Source organism: Anas platyrhynchos, chromosome 2 (assembly GCF_047663525.1).
Source record: "Anas platyrhynchos isolate ZD024472 breed Pekin duck chromosome 2, IASCAAS_PekinDuck_T2T, whole genome shotgun sequence".
NCBI classification, from domain to species: domain Eukaryota; kingdom Metazoa; phylum Chordata; class Aves; order Anseriformes; family Anatidae; genus Anas; species Anas platyrhynchos.
Window position 1 is genome coordinate 155486443 of NC_092588.1, and position 20007 is coordinate 155506449.

Genomic DNA, 20007 nt, shown 5'->3' on the forward strand with positions numbered 1-20007 from the left:
AATTAATTTATTTCAGTCTGTTTTTATTTTTTTTACATTTAAGTGGGATCCGAAGTCATAATGATGGTTAGATATTTGCAGTGATCATTATCATGTAGTGATAGAGCTGAAGGTTACTCACAATATTTACTTCACTTCTAATTAGTTGGCTTCAATGCTGATGGCTTTGCAGGTGTCATCGTGTTCTCATTTAGAGATAAAAACAAGCCATACCAAAAGGTAACTCTCACTCTTGGCATATGAGTCTAGCTTCAGATGAACAGGATTTTCAAACCTGGAAAGAAAGACAGAGTATCTGTTTGATAAAAATGAGGGAGAGAAAAGAATAGACAAAAGGAGAAAGGAAGGGAAGGGTGCTCAAGCAAATGGCTACATACAAATGTACATTACAAAATGTTGGTGATCCCAAAGAAGACATAGTAAAAACTACTCAGCAAAAGGCTGGACAGTGTTTAAAGCCAGTTATGGTATCCATATAGGCATAGGGATGAAACTATACAATGTGCCTTCAAAGGTTCACAAATGCCCAATGTTATTCTTCCTGCCTATCCAGAAATGGAAAGACAGCTGCTACCTTCAAAAAAGAGTGAGAAGACAGTGTATAGGAGAGTTTTATCACCGAAAGTGCATCAGGAGACTGTGCAGTGAACTCAGAGTATTAGTGTGAGCTGTTCTGTGTGTTGGCTGTGCCAGAGACAACCCCTCTCCACTCACTTGAGAATAAAGAAATGCTTAAATATAGGCAGTTTCTTGATCTGAGATACTCACTGAAAGGGACTGTGTTGTAATTTCACCTAATTTAAACTATCCAGAAGTAAAGCACTGAGTTCATACTGATCGCCTGAGGTCCCTCTACTGCCAGTAGAAGAAGACAGACACTTTCCAAAGGTTGTGTCACCCTGGTGTGTAGCAGAAGAAAGGTAGAACCTCCTCATGGTGGAGGTCACTGCATTGCCTCCAAATCCACCCTATAGACCCATCTTCAGTCATTTCAGACCAAGATCACTAGGGGATTTTCAGGGTGCCAAATATGTAATGAATAGTCATGTCCTGTCTTGCCATAGCTGTGCAAGAGCAAATGGCACTGAATGCAAACAGTATGAGATGCAGTGTAAAAAAGGACAAATTATAGCACAAGGACTACCAGATACTTTGCCTACATGTGCTCATATACTTGGGCTTCATAGGTTCATGCTCTATTAAGGAACTAAATTTCCTGAGGCTCATTAGACTTATTCGCATGTGTTCTGGTTAATCATAAGGCTAAATATAGTGCTTCCTGATGAAATACAAGCACTAGAAAACACACTCAGTCTGGAATAGTTCAAGTCCACAAGACCATAACCAATTCCCAGTTGTGACATACATCGTTGTTACATCCAAAACAGTCAATGTTGGCAGATCTTCTTACTGCTTTCCCAGTGCCACTCTGCTCTTTTCTTCTTCCAGGAGAATTACAGTACGTCTTGCTAATAATTTGTGTCACAACATACATAGTACTGAAATTCCCTTTGAATAAAAATCTAGCCGTGATCAGTATTGTCTCTGGTGTCACGCACCCAAAGTAGTTGTATAAAGAGGTTCAGTGAGTCAAGCATAAAAAAAATGTCTATTTCTTTCCACTGACTGTAAGGGAAGCAAGTACGACTAACATAAGGCTAACCCTTTGAAGTTAAATGATATGAGTCCCACAATTGTGAAGGTTTTTTATTGTTTTAAGGCTTGTGCATAGGTGAGTTGTCATAAATGCGTCATCTTTTGATGTTAGACAAACTTTGAGTATTCTGTCTCCATAAGCAAATGAGGGCAATCATGTCTAATAATAACAAATGCATAAATGTCAGAATACTACACTTGAGATACAGTTATAAATGGTTCATTGTCAAAACTGAGGGTGTTATTGAGGTAGTGACTATGCTAGGATCTTGTTCTGGTGTGGTATTGTTCAGTTGTATTGCATCCTGAATGATGGAGTAGTGAACAGGTGTTAAATTTTCAGATGTTATTAAATTAGAAGGTGTGGCAGTAGACTGAAGACGCACAATGAGAGTTTAGGATGAACCTTCTAAATTGTAAAACTGGTTTGATGTACAAAGGATGTTTTCCTATAGAGAAAATGCAAGCATTATAATCATATGAACACCCAGTAGCCCAATAGGAAAGAATTATATTTGCAGGTCAAGAAAAGGAAATATGACCAAAGAGAAAATATTGTAAGCAAATGAGTTCTTCAGTCTAGGGAAAAATAAAACAAAACAAACAAACAAAAAAACTATTAGTCTTCAAAGATCTCAAACATTTTTGAGCGGAAGAGAATAAATTGTTTTCCAATGTGCATATAGGGCTTTTATTGCAACAAGGGAGACTTGGGAAGTTTGGATGTTAGGAGACCTTCCTACTGGTGAGCACTGTACTAGATCATCTAGATGGGGACAAGAACCACCATCCTTAAGGAAGGTCTTTAAGACAGCCTGGACAAATTGCTGTCAGGAGGATTGTAATTGGAGATGGAGAAACACTAAGTAAACTCCTAAGATTCTCTGTTTACTAAGTTGTTCTGACACAGCACTCTGTAAGGCATACCAGTGCTCTGCCTATGGATACTTTATTTTACCACTTTATTTCTGCAGCCTGTGTGAAGACAGTAAGCTACTTTGCTGTTGCAATGTGTTCTTATAGATTTGACACATCTGGCTGACACTTCGCAGACTGTTGCTTTGTGATAACCCTACCAAAGTTCACCTCAAGGCCTTTTCCTGCTTGGGAATTAGGTTGCAAGTTTCATCTCAAGGTCTCCCTTTTATTTTCATATCATTTCAACATCCAGTGCCCTATAACACTTGGCAGTTAAAAGAAATTCACTATTATAAAGAAGTCTCTGATGTTGAATCAGCACCTTGGACTGTGCCAAAGACAAGCTGTGAGCCTGAACAGCTGAGCCATGGTGAAACAGATCATAGAATATAGAGCAATGTTGAAATCTGGGTAAAAAAAAATCAAAAATAGCAACAAAACAACAAAATAATCAGCATTGCTCCAGTGGAGCTTTGCAGCTTATGGGAGTAGAAGATTTGACCTGGTTTTCCCTACACATTAAAAAAACAACAAGTGAATTTTGATCCATACTGAAAACTTTCCTATAGCAGTAACAATGGTTTATTCACCTCCTGTGCTTGTAATGAATTACCAAGGCTTTCATTAGTACAGTCACTGATGTGTCATGCCCGGTATTCCTGGCAGACTTGTCGTTTTATATAACACAATGTGCAGGGCAAAAGAAAAAAATAAAAAAAAAAAATTGGTCAACCTCCCAGTGATGCACTGGGCACAGGAAACTCAAAAGGACAATTGTTGCTAAATATGTTTGCTTAGAAAACATAATAATTGGAATTTAACCCTCAGTGTGGTGGCATTTTCTAGGACTGACAGAGAAACCAAATGTTTCACAAGACACCCGTGTTCAAATAACCCATATATGACAAGATCTGTTTGGAGAAAGACATAAGATATTATCCTATATTAGGGTAAGAGACTCATGCCCCCCTTTTTTTTTGCAAAAATGTCTTGCTCCTAAAGTTCAATAACATTTGTTTGGTTAACAAATAACATTGCTAGTCTAAAAGGGACAATATTAATGCTGCTGCATGTTGCTTGCTGCTAAGCAGCAGAGTGTGTGGCTCTCTCTCCCCAGCATAAGCTCAGGGAGAACAAATGCCTATTTTGGAAGATGCCTTCAAACAAAAGATGATCTTGATGAGAGCCAGCTTAGCCGCACCCTTTCTCTAACACTACGCACTCTGCAGGCAGTTTGAAAGATTCATGACGCAGAACGCTTCCTCTTTTGGAGAGGCTATGAGGTACAAGAGAATCATGGTGAAATAAAAGCTGATTCCTTATGCAAGTTTATTTAGCACTTGTTTGGGAAATTCCCTTCTGTGTTCCAGTTGGAAGACAGTCATCTTTATTATTTCACGTCACAGAAGTGTCAAAAAAGGATATCACTTTTCACCAACATGATATCCTGTACAGCTGTACAGTTTTCATGGACATAGAACTGAGGTTTCCAGAGAAAAGTAAATGTTTATTCTGGAGCTGGGCAGCCTGGGAACCCTGAATAGCTGTGTGAATGGAGCCTGTGGAGCATAGATGTTTAAGACTGATCAGTGATCACACCCTGATAAGGCCCATGCTGCATTCACTAAGAGGCAGCTGAAGGACACCAGCTCAGCTAGAGCCATTTTCATGGTAGATACCTACAGCCTGGGGAGGCAAATGCCACCCCTGGAGTTTCCTTGTACTTGTGATGAAAAAGCCTGCTGTGCTAACACATTCACCTCTGCATTTGACACTGAGGGTCTTTTCCTCTCAGAGAAGGGAACACCTTTAAATGAAAATTGAAGCAAACACTCCAAGGACATTCCTGAGTGATCTTCTCTTCAGATGCCTTAGATACCTCCTTCAAGAGGAAACAGTTGTCCAACCATCATCTCTCTCTATCTATCTGAACTAAATTTGTCATTGATGTAAATAGGTTTATGTCTGCTTATACATCTGCTCTGAATTTCATTAATTTATTCATACAGTAACAGATTTTGTCACTTCATATATTCACTGATAAAGTTTTCTTTTTTACTCTTATGACTTGGAGGGGAAAAAATGAAAGAAAAGGGAAAAAGAGCAGAAATTGAGAAGTTTTGTAATAAGCATGCTCACATATATTTTATTTTATTTTATTTTATTTTTTAAGAAAATCTGTCAAAAGGGTTATGCTAATGAGGTTAACATGGCGAAATTACAGATTTTTTTCATAAGAAAAGGAAAAACTTGGTTGGTCTTTAGGACCTGTTTTGATTTCAATAGATAATTAAATAGCCAAATGAAAATAAATTGTATGGACTTTATGTCTTTAAATCTTGCTCATTATAGGGCATGACACCGTGTTGGTTCCTGGTACATGAGGCAATTCACAAATAACTACCGGACAGGTTTCTGAGAGCTGAGATCCAGCCTCCCAAAGGGATTTAGGTGTCCAGCTCTGTAAGAGGATATTACAGACCCAGAGTTTACCGTACAGTGAACAGTTGGATGAGAAGCTAGGAGGGAAATTCCCGGCAGTCGGCATATGGAGCAAGTGGGTGCCAAGACTGGCTGATAGCAAATGCTAAAGAGGGGGATGTGTCTAAAATATTCCTTCTTTCTTGGATTTAGGAGTGTAAGTCAAGGATTCACACTATAACCACTCCCACTTAAAACCACTCTTGGCTACTACTCTTAGTCATGGTGTAAGGTGCCATTTGTGCTCAGGCACCTTTCTTGCAGAGAGGTTCCCAAGTGGTTTTGCACTCACCTCACGCTTATGTTGGCAAACAAGACAGATTCTCCTCCTCACCAGACAGTGGATTTCAAGGAGCACCTCCTGAATGTTGGTGTAAATCTGTTTAAGTCAGTGCCATTCTTACAGGAAACACAGCCTCTGTACTCCAACTTTTTGTATGGACAGCACTGAACAGAATATATGGGAAAACATTTTCCTTCCAGCCAGAAGTGCCTGAAAAGAAGTGCCAGAAAATCTGTGAGTGAAAATCTATGGGCAGAAGGTAGAAATTGGTGTTGTATCTGAAACTGTAACGTAGTTGTCCTAGCAATTGCTGGTTGCCTGCTGATGCACTTGGCTGGCAGAGTTACAGGATACCAAATCCTTCTTGAGAGAAGAGTAACTATAGTTTGCTAAACTTTCCCTGATTCCTCTGTTCATTTGGCCTCTGGACCGACATATGGCACGTCTGCCCTTCAACTTTGACTGTTCCTTCACCTAAGTGGAAAATTCCCAGACAAGTCCTGCTAGCCAAGACCGAATTTGCCGTCACTAACATTTGTTTCTTGTTCAAATAGTAGAGAGATCCTGACCAATTTGACATGTGGGAGCACAGAACAAAGCCTGCCACTTAACCAACAAGTACATTTGTTTTCTGATTGAAATGTTAAATGAGGATTGTGCTACAGACCTTCACAACCTGATTTGTTTCAGACAAAAAAAAAAAAAAAAAAAAAAAAAAGTTGGCCCTGGGATCTTGGCAATTAAATATCCAGTCCTGTGAGCTAGAGTTTTCACTCAACTGTCTCTAGCGTAACTAAATAATGTTGAGAGTACACTGATTTAAATCATCTGTGAAGAATCAGCCCTCAGCTCAAAAGCTACTTTCTCCCTCTTGTTCCCATCAGATATGTTCTTCATTGCCTGTCCTAAACGCTTACATGAGGTTGGCAGTCGTCTCCCTCTATTTCTAGATACATAGTTCCAGAAAAACTCCAACTCCACCTTCAAACATGATTTGGCACATAAGCTTTAAGTCATGCCTAGACAAACTTTCAGCACAAACCCCAGGTCATCTGATATTGGGGAGACTGGAATTTGGCCTTTTTTTGTTTCAGGGTAGTTTATGGAGGTGGGGCATGTAGGCCTCAGAGCCCTTGGCCAAGTGCTGAGGCATTTGCCTTTAGCCTGAATAAGAAGAAAGGAGATCATTTGGTGGAAAAAGGGACATTTAGATCTGTGTTGTGGAGGACATTTCTGAACGGATGTTGCCCTGGAACTATGGTGCCCTTGGACTGCAGTCATCACTTTGGGTTGAATCTTCCACTGATGTGTTGCTGCTCTACTCACATCTTATCTTTTCTCCTTCCCTACTATGTTGTTGCTATCTGTCAGTTCCCTCTGTTTCATGTGCAGAATATTTGTTCTTTTGCCAATATCTCCTTATGTTTCCCGACTTGGTGGTTCATCTACACACACAGGACAAGGCTGTCTTTGCTGCTTCTCTTCATGCAGTATGGGAGGTGTGGGGGTGCTGGTATAATCACCGTGTTAGCAATTAATAACAACACATCAGTGATGATCATGAGTTTGTTCACATCAGAGCTTAGAAAGGTAAGATTGGTTAACAGCTCCCCGTATTTCTTTCAGATGTGCATTGTGTATGTATATACGTGAAACTGTTGGAGAGTGTCCAGAGGAGGGCTACGAAGATGGTGAAAGGCCTGGAGGGGAAGACGTACGAGGAACGGCTGAGGGCACTGGGCCTGTTCAGCCTGGAGAAGAGGAGGCTGAGGGGAGACCTCATCGCAGTCTACAACTTCCTCGTAAGGGGGTGTTGAGAGGCAGGAGACCTTTTCTCCATTAACACTAGCGACAGGACCTGCGGGAACGGGGTTAAGCTGAGGCAGGGGAAATTTAGGCTTGACATCAGGAGGGGGTTCTTCACAGAGAGGGTGGTTGCACACTGGAACAGGCTCCCCAGGGAAGTGGTCACTGCACCGAGCCTGTCTGAATTTAAGAAGAGATTGGACTGTGCACTTAGTCACATGGTCTGAACTTTTGGGTAGACCTGTGCGCTGTCAAGAGTTGGACTTGATGATCCTTAAGGGTCCCTTCCAACTCAGGATATTCTATGATTCTATGATTCTATATATTATAAAAGTTTCTGTCTTTTTTATTTTTTTATTATTTATTGTTTTTGTTTGTTTGTTTTAGTCTGCATGATAGTTTTATTCTTCTGGTGGCATCTAGTTCCAAAATATGAAAGGTGGGTAGTAGCTATCAAGAGACAAATGGAGAGTCCCAGGGTGAACATACATTATATATAATATTAATATATTATATTAGCTAACCCCAAAGGGAGGGATTGTTCCTCAATCTGCTGCTCTTGAGGAACATGGGATGCCAAGGGTACCTCAGTGGTGATACTAAAGGTCTTGCTTGCTCAGTACCCTGTCTGTAGGATGGGCCAGTCAGGAGTACCTAGGGGAAACCGTAGGAATCAAACAAGCATGCTGTAACACTTCCCCAGCCCATTTTCCTGGCTTCTAGTAATTTTCCTTGGAGGGATTTCTTCTCACCTTATCAGTAGTGGTACAGGGGTTGTTTGGTCATCCAGACCCTAATTGTAGGAAGAAGTGAGTAAAGAGGGAATTTCCTGTGAACACAACTGAATAGGATGGGCAGCTCCATCCCACAGGTGCCAGTTTGGGACACATGGAAAGTACTTGCTCTTGTGAACTATTTCTAGACTCTTCTTTCCCTAGTTCCCTAGGATGACATATGCCCTGTGTCTTGGGCATCTGGTTGTTATGACCAGAGAACATGGTCACATATGATCTTCTAGTCTCAGAGACAGTCTACAGTAAATAAAAAAGTTTTGCCGAACAGAATACAGCTAGCATTGAGTTTATTTTATGCTAAAATTCCACCACACACTGTCTCTGGCTAAATTTGATTTTTGATTTGTCTGTCACATTGTTCCTCATTGCAATTCCTCTGTAATTAGAAGTGTGAAACTAATAATTAATTTGTCCCCATTCCTTCACATTTTTCCCCCCAATGGTACAGTGCTGTTGTGTAAGTGCACAATAAAATGGAATGAAATAAAACTGGATATTTGGAAAATCAAAAACATCTGATGACTAGAAAGAATAAGAACTTGAGAACAACAGGCTTCAGACATCCAGATTTTTATTTAAGCTGTTTTCAGCTTTGTATCTGAATCATCTTTTGAAAGCTGAATAGAAAGCTGAATATACTACGGAAAAAAAAAAAAAGAAAAAAAAAAAAGGAAAAAGCAAAACAAAACACTCTTATGCAGGTGTGTATTTGTTTTTATCTTCATAGTGACTTATTGCCCAAGTGAAAAAGCCTTGAGTTAATTTAAGTACAATTTAGAATTTAACATAAGTGCACTGATGTAAGTGAAAAAAAAAGGGGGGGAGGCAGAGAGGTAGGCTGATTTGAAATGCTCTTCTTTGAGGACCTGTGCCTGGGGACTTTGCTTCTGACTCTGGATCAGATTTTGTGTAGTTTGAAGCCAGAGCAACCCCCCTGGCTTACAGAGTAACACCAGCTGCTAAAGCCCACACAGGTCCGATAACTCAGGGGTTAATCTGAGGCGTGTACACAAGTCCCGCTGTGATAAAACCAGAAGCGATTAGACCTTTTGCTCCGGAGGACATTCTGGCACTGCTGGGAGATTCATTTTGTCTGCAAAACCAAGCATGTAATTTCCCTTCTCCCTCGCTCTCCCTTTCTGTCCCTGTGTCTGTCCAGCCCCATGGCTCAGTCTGCCCAGTGACACCGGCGCAGCTGACCTTCAGCAGAGCAGTGTTAGATGTACTTTCACTGCAGAGCATGGGCTAGAAAGCCCCCAGACTGGCTTCTGTCCTGCTGATCTGATGAGATGCAGGAGGGCAAGCCTGCAGAAACCCTGAGACACCTCTGTGTCCAAAAGAAAAAAAGTGAAGAAATTAAGTAAATTAAAAAAAATAAACAAAAATATCTGTCCCTCAGCATCCAAATCACATCGATAGAAAGTTTCCGCTTATAGTGGTGTTATGTAGGATTTACACAGCAGTCACAGGGATTAGAAGTGATCCCTACCATCAGTCAGCTAAGATCAGCTTGTGTTAGCCTGTGTCAATAGTGTGTTTGTCCGCACAGCCGTCAGGCTTGGCACAAGAAATGCATCCACGTCTCCACAGAGCCAGCAAAAGAGACTTTTTCTACCTGTTTTCAAATGAAACAGAGATATTTCCATCTCTAGAGTGCAGATTTAGTTGTCAGCTTTATTTACTACTTTTGGATGTCACCAGCCGCTGGTGAAGCTGAGCGTGAATAACTTACCAGCCTGCACAGATAACTTTCCTTTTCCTTTCAGTCCAGCTTCAGACAGAAATCCCACAAAAGCTCTCACTCCGATCTGTGTGCTGAATGGCGATACAGAAGTTAAACAAGTCGGGGTAAAATTCCTGAGGCGCTCCTAAAGGCTTTTCCAAGGATTTTTAAAAGCCTCTTAAAAACGGCAGCGGAGATCGAAGGCTGTTAAGGGAGCAGGGGAAAAAAAAAAAAAAGGAAGAAAAACTTTGGCAAGCGTGCAGTGTCTTACATCAATCTAGCAGTCAGCATCTATGTAGATGTTCTTTCCTCCTTTTGTGCAACACCCCTTCCCTCCTACAGACCACCCAAAGCCCTATAAATAATCCAAGGACTGTATTTTTTCTCCAGCTTTCTCTTCAGACCTCAGAGGGAAAATATCAGGCAGGAGAAGGGAGAGAGGAGAAGGAAAAGTGAGGAGGGGATAGAGAGAAAGAGGAAAGATGGCTAGTGAATTCAAAAAGAAAATGTTCTGGAGGGCAGTGGTGGCTGAGTTCCTTGCCATGAGCCTCTTTATTTTTATCAGCATAGGCTCAGCTCTGGGTATTAACTTCCCAGTGGTGGGCAACAAAACGTCGACGAGGTCTCAGGACAACGTGAAGGTTTCGCTGGCTTTTGGGTTATCCATCGCTACCATGGCACAAAGTGTGGGCCACATCAGCGGTGCCCACCTGAACCCAGCCGTGACCCTGGGCCTCCTGCTGAGCTGCCAGATCAGCATCTTCAAGGCGCTCATGTACATCATTGCCCAGTGCCTGGGGGCAGTGGTGGCCACAGCTATTCTGTCAGGAGTCACCTCCTCTGTCCCAAACAACCTCCTGGGACTCAATGCGGTAAGCAGAAACTTTTTATTACCCCTCTTTATTTATTTTTTTTTCAAGTAGAAATGTGAGTGCAACACCTGTAAGCTACAGAGGATGTGGGTGGTGGTGGTGGTGTGGTGGTGAGCTCAGGCAGTCAATTGCTTATTTAGCAGGGGGTCCAGTCCTGGCTGATGCCAGGGTAGATCTAGGGTAGATGCATTAACTGACATCAATTTAAGCACTTTTAAAATCCTTTTATTTTGTAAGAGATGTCATAGGAATGGTCCTTTCTCCACACCCCCTTTTCAGATCTATCGGATACTATGGTTATTATCAGTTTTGCGAATGTTCAATTTTGTACATCCTTGTTGCTGAAAGGTGCCTTTTGACACCGATTTAACTTTGAAATCACTGGCACTTGCATGACTGAGTCCCTTTGCTGGTTCTGTAGGTCTCAGGTAACACATCTTTGGCTCATGATGCTGATTAATGAGTATATATCGATGTTGTATTCACTTCTATGAATGTGTTTTTTTTCCAATACCTAATTAATTGTTTGTGTAAGCTGATGATGACTGCAGTGAAAGAAGCTATGGGAACAGTGAGAGAGATGGGTAGCAGGAGAAACTCTATCACAAAAGGTGTGAGAATCACCTGTTGCATTAGGCAAAGTGCTAACATCCTGCCTGATATAGAATCCCAGCTGCATTTTCCTTGTTTTGTTCCTTTAGCTGTGCAAAAATGGGGAAGAGAAAAAAAAAAAAAAAAAGGAACAACAGCAAACCGAATTCTTAAGTGTAGGTTGGGAAAAAAAAAGAGGAAGCCACACTTAACAGGAGTGCAGGTTTCAGCCCTCTCCCATCCAGCTGCTCACAGCTATTGACAGTCACGCTGCACAGAAAATTGCCTGACTGCAGCTCCTCCTCCTCAACATGTTGTCCGTTTGCTGTTGTCATTGTATCATAACAGGAGCAAAAGTGGTAGTTACCCTTTTAAACATTAAATCATCCCATTGTCAGTGGATGTCAGTGAGATGGTCCTACAGCCACAGCAATACACAGAGGAGTGCTATAAATGGAAATTCCATTCTTGTCACTTATCTCACCTGATTCTGTTAAGAATAAGTTTTTCATGTCTTTTCTGTGGCCCCTTTCTTGCAGGACATTCCTGGCTGCAGTCTGAAACTTGAACTTATTTGAAATTTTATGCCTCTTAGATTTCACTGTGATATTTGGTACATAAAGCTCCAAATACAATATCTCTTCAGAAAACATTTTGGCAAAAAAAAGGAAAGAAAGGATGAAAAAAAATATATGTTTTAGCATTCTGTGACATTAGTTATCTCCAAAAATAAGGCAGTGAAGTTTTTGAAAACAAAAGCTGACATTGAGGTCATTCCTGAGTAGCCCAGTATCATCCACCCTTTTGTCACTCTGTGGGTTGTCCGCTTACCTCCCTTGCTGAAGCCTGGTGCCTGCAGGGATTCCATCACGTCATCAATCCAGAAATGTTGATGGGTTAATCCAAAACATTTTGGGGAAGAAGAGGGAATCTTTTTTTATTAAGTCCAGAAGTCTCTGGCTGTGTGTGTGATACGTGATCTTTCCCTCTGCAACCACTGGCAAGGGGAACTGCTCAGCTGCGTGGGACAGGGTATCCGCCCAAGTGGTTTCCTCGAGAGGTCTGACTGCCAGCTGCCATTAAACACGGGAGGTCCCGTTTGCATTTGGGCTTTGCCTTTTGCTTGCCACAAAGTGCTAATGGCTGGTTCCTTGCTCCATCCCAAAGCCTTGAAACTGGCCATTTGTAAAGTGGGTGTAGGTGACCACCCCAGCCTCGTGCTCCTCAGTCGGTGATTCTCCAAATTACAAAGCTACAATTCAGAGTCCTGCACAAGGGCGCCTCAGAAAAGAAAAACAGTAGCCTCACTGATTTTGGTAAGCCTAGGAGCTTTTGAGATTCCTTGAATCTCAAAAATTACATCTGAGGGTGGAAGGCTTTTCCTCCCTCTAGGAACACCTCTGAAATATGGTCAAATTCATCCTTTCCAATACCATAAACTTGACTGTAAGAGGAAACATATGGTAAGTCTCCACCATGCCTACTTACAAATCTGGCAACACTTTCTGTGTTCTGTGAATTAATGGATAAAATGGTTCTCAAATATTGTGAAAAGCTCTGGTCTCAGTGCTTGTCATTGTCAAATGCTGAGATTTTATATTTTTATTTTATTTTAATTTAATTTCTCATCCAGTTCTAAATGCTCTGGATAAAAGAGCAGTGGGGGGTACTTCCCAGGAGATGGGGACTGCAGCAGCTGTTTTTTTCCCTTGTGGTAGAGAACAAGAGGAAAGCACGTCCATTCATTTCCCACTGATGAGCTGGGACTGCCTGGAGAGGAGAGGGGAGGGTCTGAGGGGGCAGCAGGTCTGAGCCCAGTGCAGGGAAGAACATCAGGACACTTCTCCTTGTGCAAAGCTGATCACAATGGGGTGCATCCTGGAATCGCAGCCCAGCACTCTGCCTTCTTCAGCAAACAGGATAGGGAGAAACCACAGAGATTGTCTTTCCTGTCATGCTTTTTAACCTGAGGACAAGGAGGGGAGGGACAGAGCTGGCATTCCTGCCAGCTGCTTTGTCTTCTTGTCCTTCTGGTAGGAAAGAAGGTATAGATTCACTACTTAGAAAAAAAATAGAAAGGAAGGGAGTGTTGTTTCTTTGGCAAGGGTGGGAAGAAGACTTGGATATTTGTGGCTGGGGCCTCTGTTCTGACAGTGCCATGGCCTTGGAAAGGTGTTTCTGACAGGAAAATTGTGGTGGGAGCAATTTAGTGCAGTCAGTGGCTATCCAGTGTCCTCACTGATGCTGGGTGGGACTGCATGCACTTACATTCATCCTACCCAGCTGTAAGTCCTGCACTGAGGGGCCAAAGTGATGAGCTCAATTTCTAAAGTTCCCCTCCAGTTCACAAAGAAGGAGAGAAAAATAAATTTACTTCAGCTTTTAGATCCATTCAGCTCTCCTCTCTAGAGAAACCTTGCTCTCTTCCTTGGCTGTAGAGACAATTTGGTATGATGACGTTCCAGCCCTGAGAGTCCCTGTTAAGTACCTGAATTAAAGTGTGATGAATCCACGCCTTACTGCTCAGAGGTGAAAAAGGGTATGAAAGCAAATGAAGCACAAAAAGCAGACATGGAAGGTACAATGCTGAAGAGAAAGAAGGTACAAAGCAGGACTATCCTTTAACATGTTCAATATTAAGGTCTGTTTTACCCTGAGAGACAAACAAAATGGTCACATACGAAGGGTTTGATCTAAACATCACCGAAGTCAATGGAAATGTTTTTTAGTTACTTTGTCTGGTTCTAAATAAGAAATTCTGGTCAATATTCAGAAAGGTACTTAGATTATTGAATCTGTTAAGACACAACTTCCCATATATTTTGATAGTGGTGTGGCTGCCAAAGTAAAAACTTTGAGAATTGGAAAAGCTGAAAGTATGCAATGTTTTTTTATTTTTCTAAATATTTGAATATTTTTCCTTCAGCGTCTTATATCTTTCTTAATTTAATTTAATTTATTTTTTTTTCAACTGGATTACTACATTTTACAAATTTCCATTGGTAAAACTGTAAGAGTAGAGAAAATCTGATCCAGAGTGCACTCATCTGCCAACATAGTTGGCTATTGTCTAGTGAGGACAGATCTGTAGTTTGGGTAATGGAAGAAACTATTCATCATGGGCAATTAATGACCAACAAAGAGCTCAAGCAGGAAAGGCGGGTGAGAGGAGATGTCTGTACTGTAAGGTAACACAATATTTGCTGTTCAGTAATGTTTATCTTGAGAACTTTTATCAGGCTATTAAAAGCATGTTGAACAAATTTATCTCAGGGTTGGTTTTGTTGTTAATTTTGTGTGAAAATAATCGTTTCATGAAAAATACAGACATTGGCTTTACAATTTCATAATTTTAAATACTTTCTGTATTTCTGTATACTAATTAAAATGCCAGGAAATGTGCCCCCATAAGCTTCATGGGTCACAGTTTGAAAAACTCTGCCATGCAGTTTATAAAACAAAATATATTATTTTAAAGTTCCAAGTGGATCAAAAACTGTAGGCAAGAAAAACAAACCTGAAGGTAGTTTTGCTCAGGGTAGATAAAGAGAAAAGAAAAACAACCTAGAATAACAAATAGAAGAAATCTGTTTTCAGAACCGCTTCATAGACCAACAAATGTTATTTGTGCAACTGAAGAACTTTCTAGAAGAGCCAGAGATCTGTGGTCAGCAGATTAAGAGATCTGGATTAATTTTTTAAGACAGATGAATAGCCATAGATACCACTCCAGCAGTGTGGAAATCCATTTGTTCCTGGAACACTGGATTTTCAGTGAGATTGTGTCTCTGTCTCCTTTCTTTCACATCTTTCCCATCCTTTGGAAAGTTGCTTCAGGGGGTATCATGGATGATAGGAATCACCAGACTTTCCACCACATCTGGTCCTAAGCAACCAGCGATGGACCTCTGACCATGGGAGCAGGACTTGCATGCTTGGTGCTGATGACTCAGTGCTTCCCTTTGTGATTTCCCTCCCTTTGTGCCCACACCCTCTGAGTCTGCTCTCCTCCAGCCTCAAATTAAGCAAAGTCTGGTTGTGGTGTTAGAACTTCCAAAATAAACCGAGAGCTTGACAGAGTGAGTGGACAATTGTGTAAGTGATGCTGCTTTTCCTCTGAGTCAGTATGGAGAATTGTAGTTCCAGAGGTGCCGCTGGATGGATGAGACAGTAGCTGAGTTCCTGACCTCTTGTGCTTATTAAAACCTTCTGACGCCTTTTTACAATGCACATTATGTCCTGGGCCTTCCTCAAGTTTCCATACAGTTAGCCTCATTTTCCGTGACATTGTCCTCCGACCTCCCTGTTTTTGATTAGATTTAGGGTCCTTCTGCCAAACTTGCCTGCGCTGGGACATCTGCTCCTTAAGCGTCCAACCTGCGGCATGGGACCAGAAGTGGCTGCATTTTCTAAATGGTTCCTGTACATGAGATTAGTCCATGATTTTGAGTTCTTAACAAAGAGCACCACAACAATACCTCATTATTCGATTTCGATCTTGCAGCAGCAGTCTTTTATGGCATGCCAGCATTTTAGAAAATCGCACCATGCCAGGGAGGTGGGACACAGGAAAGGCACCTGCTCAGAAATGGCCATAGTCATGGCTGCTTTCTAACAAGCTCACCCAGACAAAGCAGAAACATTTGGGCTGAGATTTAAAACTGATGGTTATCACTCATCCTCCAGTACCTTTGACAATAACAGAGGTTATCACTCTAAATCTTATTAAACAGCTACAGTAGAGTGGTTCAAAGTGGGTTTCACACCATGAACAGGGTCCATGTCCGGATGATCTAAGGATGACTGGTGCATTGTTTGAAAAGCACTCTGCAGGCATTAATTAAGGTCCTATTTGAATAGAAATGAAATAGATTGATGAAAAGTGTGCACGGAATGTTTTAAAATACTGAATTGCATCAGACCTAAAACAATATTATGGTTAATGTTATAATTCAAATTAATTCATGCTGGTTTTGTCTTTTTATTATTATTTTTTTTTTAACACATTTTTTCCTGTGTTTGACTAGCTGTCAAACTAAGAAGGATTAAGTATGACAAAGAAGGAAATTCGTTTTTCCACCATCCTTCCTGACTGGTGAATAAATAGTTAAAATTATTTTACTTTACCTGGCACCCTATGTATTATGCCATATATATTTGGATATTTTGTGTATCAGTATGCACATCTATCTCTGCACATGCTCCCACACACCAGAGACAGCTGGATGGATAGATGGATAGAGAGATTTTTCAGATGAGATTAATTCAAATTTGTGGTGGTAAAAACAATATATAAGTCATTGTAGCAGAGCTCTTCAGCAGATAATTTGGACCTTTGAGTGGGCTGAGAATAACATTTCTTTAGTCCTAAAAAATGTCACTATCTGGTTTGTATTATAGCTACCTTTATGAGAAACATTTTTAAAAACAAGGATACCAAACTAGATCACAACTACTAAAGGAAGAAAAAATATGCCTTTAAAAATTTCCTGTTTTTCTCAAGAGGAAATTGCCTGTTTTCTTTACAGCAGTAGTACATTCTTGCTTATCTGTCATCCTCTAGCATAATAGGAAGTATTCAATAACAGAGAGATCTTTACCTGATATCATAATTAAAACTGTTGAAGAAATCTTTATTCTTAGAAAAATTCCAGAGTTCCAGAGTTAAAAAACTAGACCAAACTATTACACCAATGCATAACTTCATGAATACAAACTATGTGTTGCTATATTTTCCTGCCTTTAAAATGCTGCTTTTTGATTAGAAACATGCAGAGGTATAGGCAGCCTTTTCATTGTGGGCTGACGTCGTATCTGCCACAATGAGACATCAGGCTGTGGCTGTGCTCCTCAGTGCCTCTGGAATAATGTAATAATAACGCCATGGAGCAAGTGAATGTCTCCTGGAGGTTTTCCTCTCCTGGCTGGGAGCAGTACATGGTTCTGTGTGTTTATTAATATACAACATGATGGGAAAGTACTACTCTTTCTGGCATTCAGAGCCAAAGCTAGTGTTGGTATTTAACTGCTGCAACTCCGCTGATGTCAATGATGTGAGGTTAAAGCACAGTATTAACCTGTTAAATCAAATACACAGAGCCTGGAAGGCATCCTGGAGAAAACTCTTTAAACAGCAAGAGGGCAAAAATGTGTGCTGAAAAGTCTGCAAGGGGTTTCTCCTTTGGCATTTGAGGATAAGAAAGGAGCCAAGAAATCCTATATGTACTTTCCTGGTAGTGCTGTGCATCCTTTCTCCAGGAACCACTGAGAGGTACCACAGAAAACCAAATTTTTCCAGGCTCTTGACACATTCTGTGCCAAGAGAAATCAATGAATGCTTTGAAAGCAGAACTGTGGCACGTTTCCTTTCACATATTCACAAAACTTCCCTTGAAGTTAATGATGACTGTATTTGAATTGAGGAATGAATAAAGTCAAGCTTTGCCCCTATTGCTTCCTTTGATATGACTTCTTACTTGATGAACAAGGTGGAGAAGGAGCTGGAATTGTTCCCCTAATTTCTGAAGTCCAGTGCATATATCCAGAGCTGTATTTTAACTCCATGGAAATACCAAGTCTTGAATGCTCTGCACAAGACTGACTGTTTGAACTACCTCAGACTTGGAAAGTTTGAAAATTTCACAGGTTGGCTGTAGTGTTTGTCTAGAAGTATAAAATGAATATTGCTTTGGCGCAACTGCCAACAACCACACTGTGATGTTTGTGCAAATCTGGATAGTTGTTCCAGTAACAACTTTGAAAAGTAGTTTGTATAAAACTCAAAATTCAGATATGCCCCCAACTCCCTATTGAAACACCATCTCCTTCTTGGCTGACAATACAGGCAATCATAAATAACTTACTGGTATAAATAAATGCTTCAAATGTATTAGTGAAAATAAACTACTTACTTGAGTTTGGCTGGGTAAAGAAAAAAAAATCACTTTATCCTCTGAATGGAAGTGCTATACTTCTCAACAACAACAACATTTCCAAGAGAAATTTTCCCACAGTCACGTCAAAAAGTAAAAGTGCAAATGAGACAGTTAAACAAGTGGTTCATCTCCAACTGTCTGTGCTAAATGAAAGTCCTATAGAGCTATTGACTTTTACTGTCTGTCATTGGCTTCATATGTAAGCTTTATGTGCTCGTTTAATATAAATGAAGCCATCACTCTTCTCTTTATGGCATACCAGCCTGCTGCAAGACAAAGCCTTGGCTAGTTTCTCATCAGCCTGAAGATAGGGTGGGAGGAAGGTTAGTCTTGTTCCTGGAGGGTGTCTGCTGTCCAAAGAATGGAAAATATGATTTGTGCTTTGGGAATTGAATGTGCCCCCTCTAGAGCTCTTAAGGCTGTATTTATAGGAAGGATAATCTAGCAGGGGACAATATGTTTTGTCCTTAGGTTCTGATAAATGCTTCTATTGTTGATCTAGGATATGATCCAAAGCAAATCCTTTGCTTCATAAGCAGCTTCATCTGAGTGCTCCTGTTGCATAATTTTAAGTGAAACTCATTAGATCTTTACCTGACTCTGCTTATTAAAGAAATGTGACTTTTCTACTCTCTGAATCCATAACACTCAAACAATGTGTATAGAAACATCCATTTCAGAGCAATGCTATTAAATTGCAAAGAAAGAAGATAATAAATGTAGTTAAACAGATAAAGTCTCAGAATACACGTTGACTGTCAGTTAAATCAAAGCTTATATATATATATATGGAGCTCGTTGACTGTCAGTTAAATCAAAGCTTATATATATATATATGGAGCTCTGGAATACCCTTCCAGCAGGAGAAAGGGGTGTCATCCAGACAGGAGTTACCAACTTATATTCATGATGGAGCCTGGAGCTGAAAGAATGAGGAGTCAGACAAAATTACTGGCAGTTTTAAGGGAAGTAGGAAGATTAATTTCTGAGATTACATTTAAAGAACATCCTATTAAATAACTGCCCGGTTAAACACTTAAATTTTAGTTTGGTATAAAGAAGCATAACTGATATTTCCAGTGTAGGGATGAAGAAGAGAGGATGAACCATTTAAACTCATGTGAAGGGTTTTTCTTATTAAGAAAAATAAGGAAAATGAAAGATAGAAAAATTTAAGCTACAAGAAGAAAGCATAGGAAGACAGATGTTGTTGTTGTTGTTGTTGTTGTTATTATTATTATTATTATCTTTTGAATAGCCAGCAAGAAATATATCCAAGGAAGTAGATTCAAATTTGGTTGAGGAAGATGCCAAACATATTGCTTTAAGAGGAAAGTCTGCCATGTCAGAAATAAACAATAACTTGGAATGCTGAAAACATCAGGCCTGGTGCAAATTGTTGGCTCTTTATTTGAGTTCAGTACACAAAGTTTGTCTGATATGAAGACATTATTTATGGCAGCAATGCTACTTAAAATGTTAAATTTTGTGTGGACAGAAGAACATAGTTCTCCTAGCATGAGCATTAAATACACTTTTATTGAAGGTAGCAAATTCATAGGTGGTCCACAACACTCTTATTATTATGTCCCAGACATACTGTTGCTGGGGTTCTCCAAAAGCTAGCCTAACATAGGGGATGGCTAGGATATTCAAAGGAGAGAAGGCCCAGCCAACAGCATTGTTATATACGTTGATATAGCTATGAGGCTTTGGTTTCATTTTTCTCTCTTGAAAAAAAAAACATTAACCATCATGACTTACAGTGAAGTGTTTCATAAGGATGGAGAAAAGTGACATTCCCCTACTGAAAAATAGATTTGTACATTTCCAGAGGCCTACCATTTTTCAGGAATAATGAGAAAATAATCCCTGTTATATGAAAGTAAGCTCAACCCCAGAAGATACAATCCATTGCTACGAGTTTGTTGGATGACATAGGGCAGGC

The 20007-nt window shown here is 40.4% G+C and overlaps 1 protein-coding gene and 1 long non-coding RNA gene across 2 annotated transcripts in view; one reads left to right on the forward strand and one right to left on the reverse strand.

Moving 5' to 3' along the window:
- LOC110351485 (uncharacterized) lies at positions 1 to 12108 on the reverse strand. Its single transcript, XR_002398990.4, has 4 exons — positions 11956 to 12108; positions 9671 to 9865; positions 5348 to 5548; positions 1 to 274 (listed from the first exon to the last, which is right to left on the reverse strand). It is a non-coding gene; the product is annotated as an uncharacterized lncRNA (long non-coding RNA).
- Positions 10018 to 20007, forward strand: part of AQP1 (aquaporin 1 (Colton blood group)) — an 18481-nt gene continuing 8491 nt past the window's right edge. Inside the window, exon 1 of the mRNA XM_005012459.6 lies at positions 10018 to 10533. Coding sequence (XP_005012516.1) covers positions 10144 to 10533 — 390 coding nt within the window. The 5' untranslated portion in view covers positions 10018 to 10143. The remainder of the gene's footprint in view (positions 10534 to 20007) is intronic.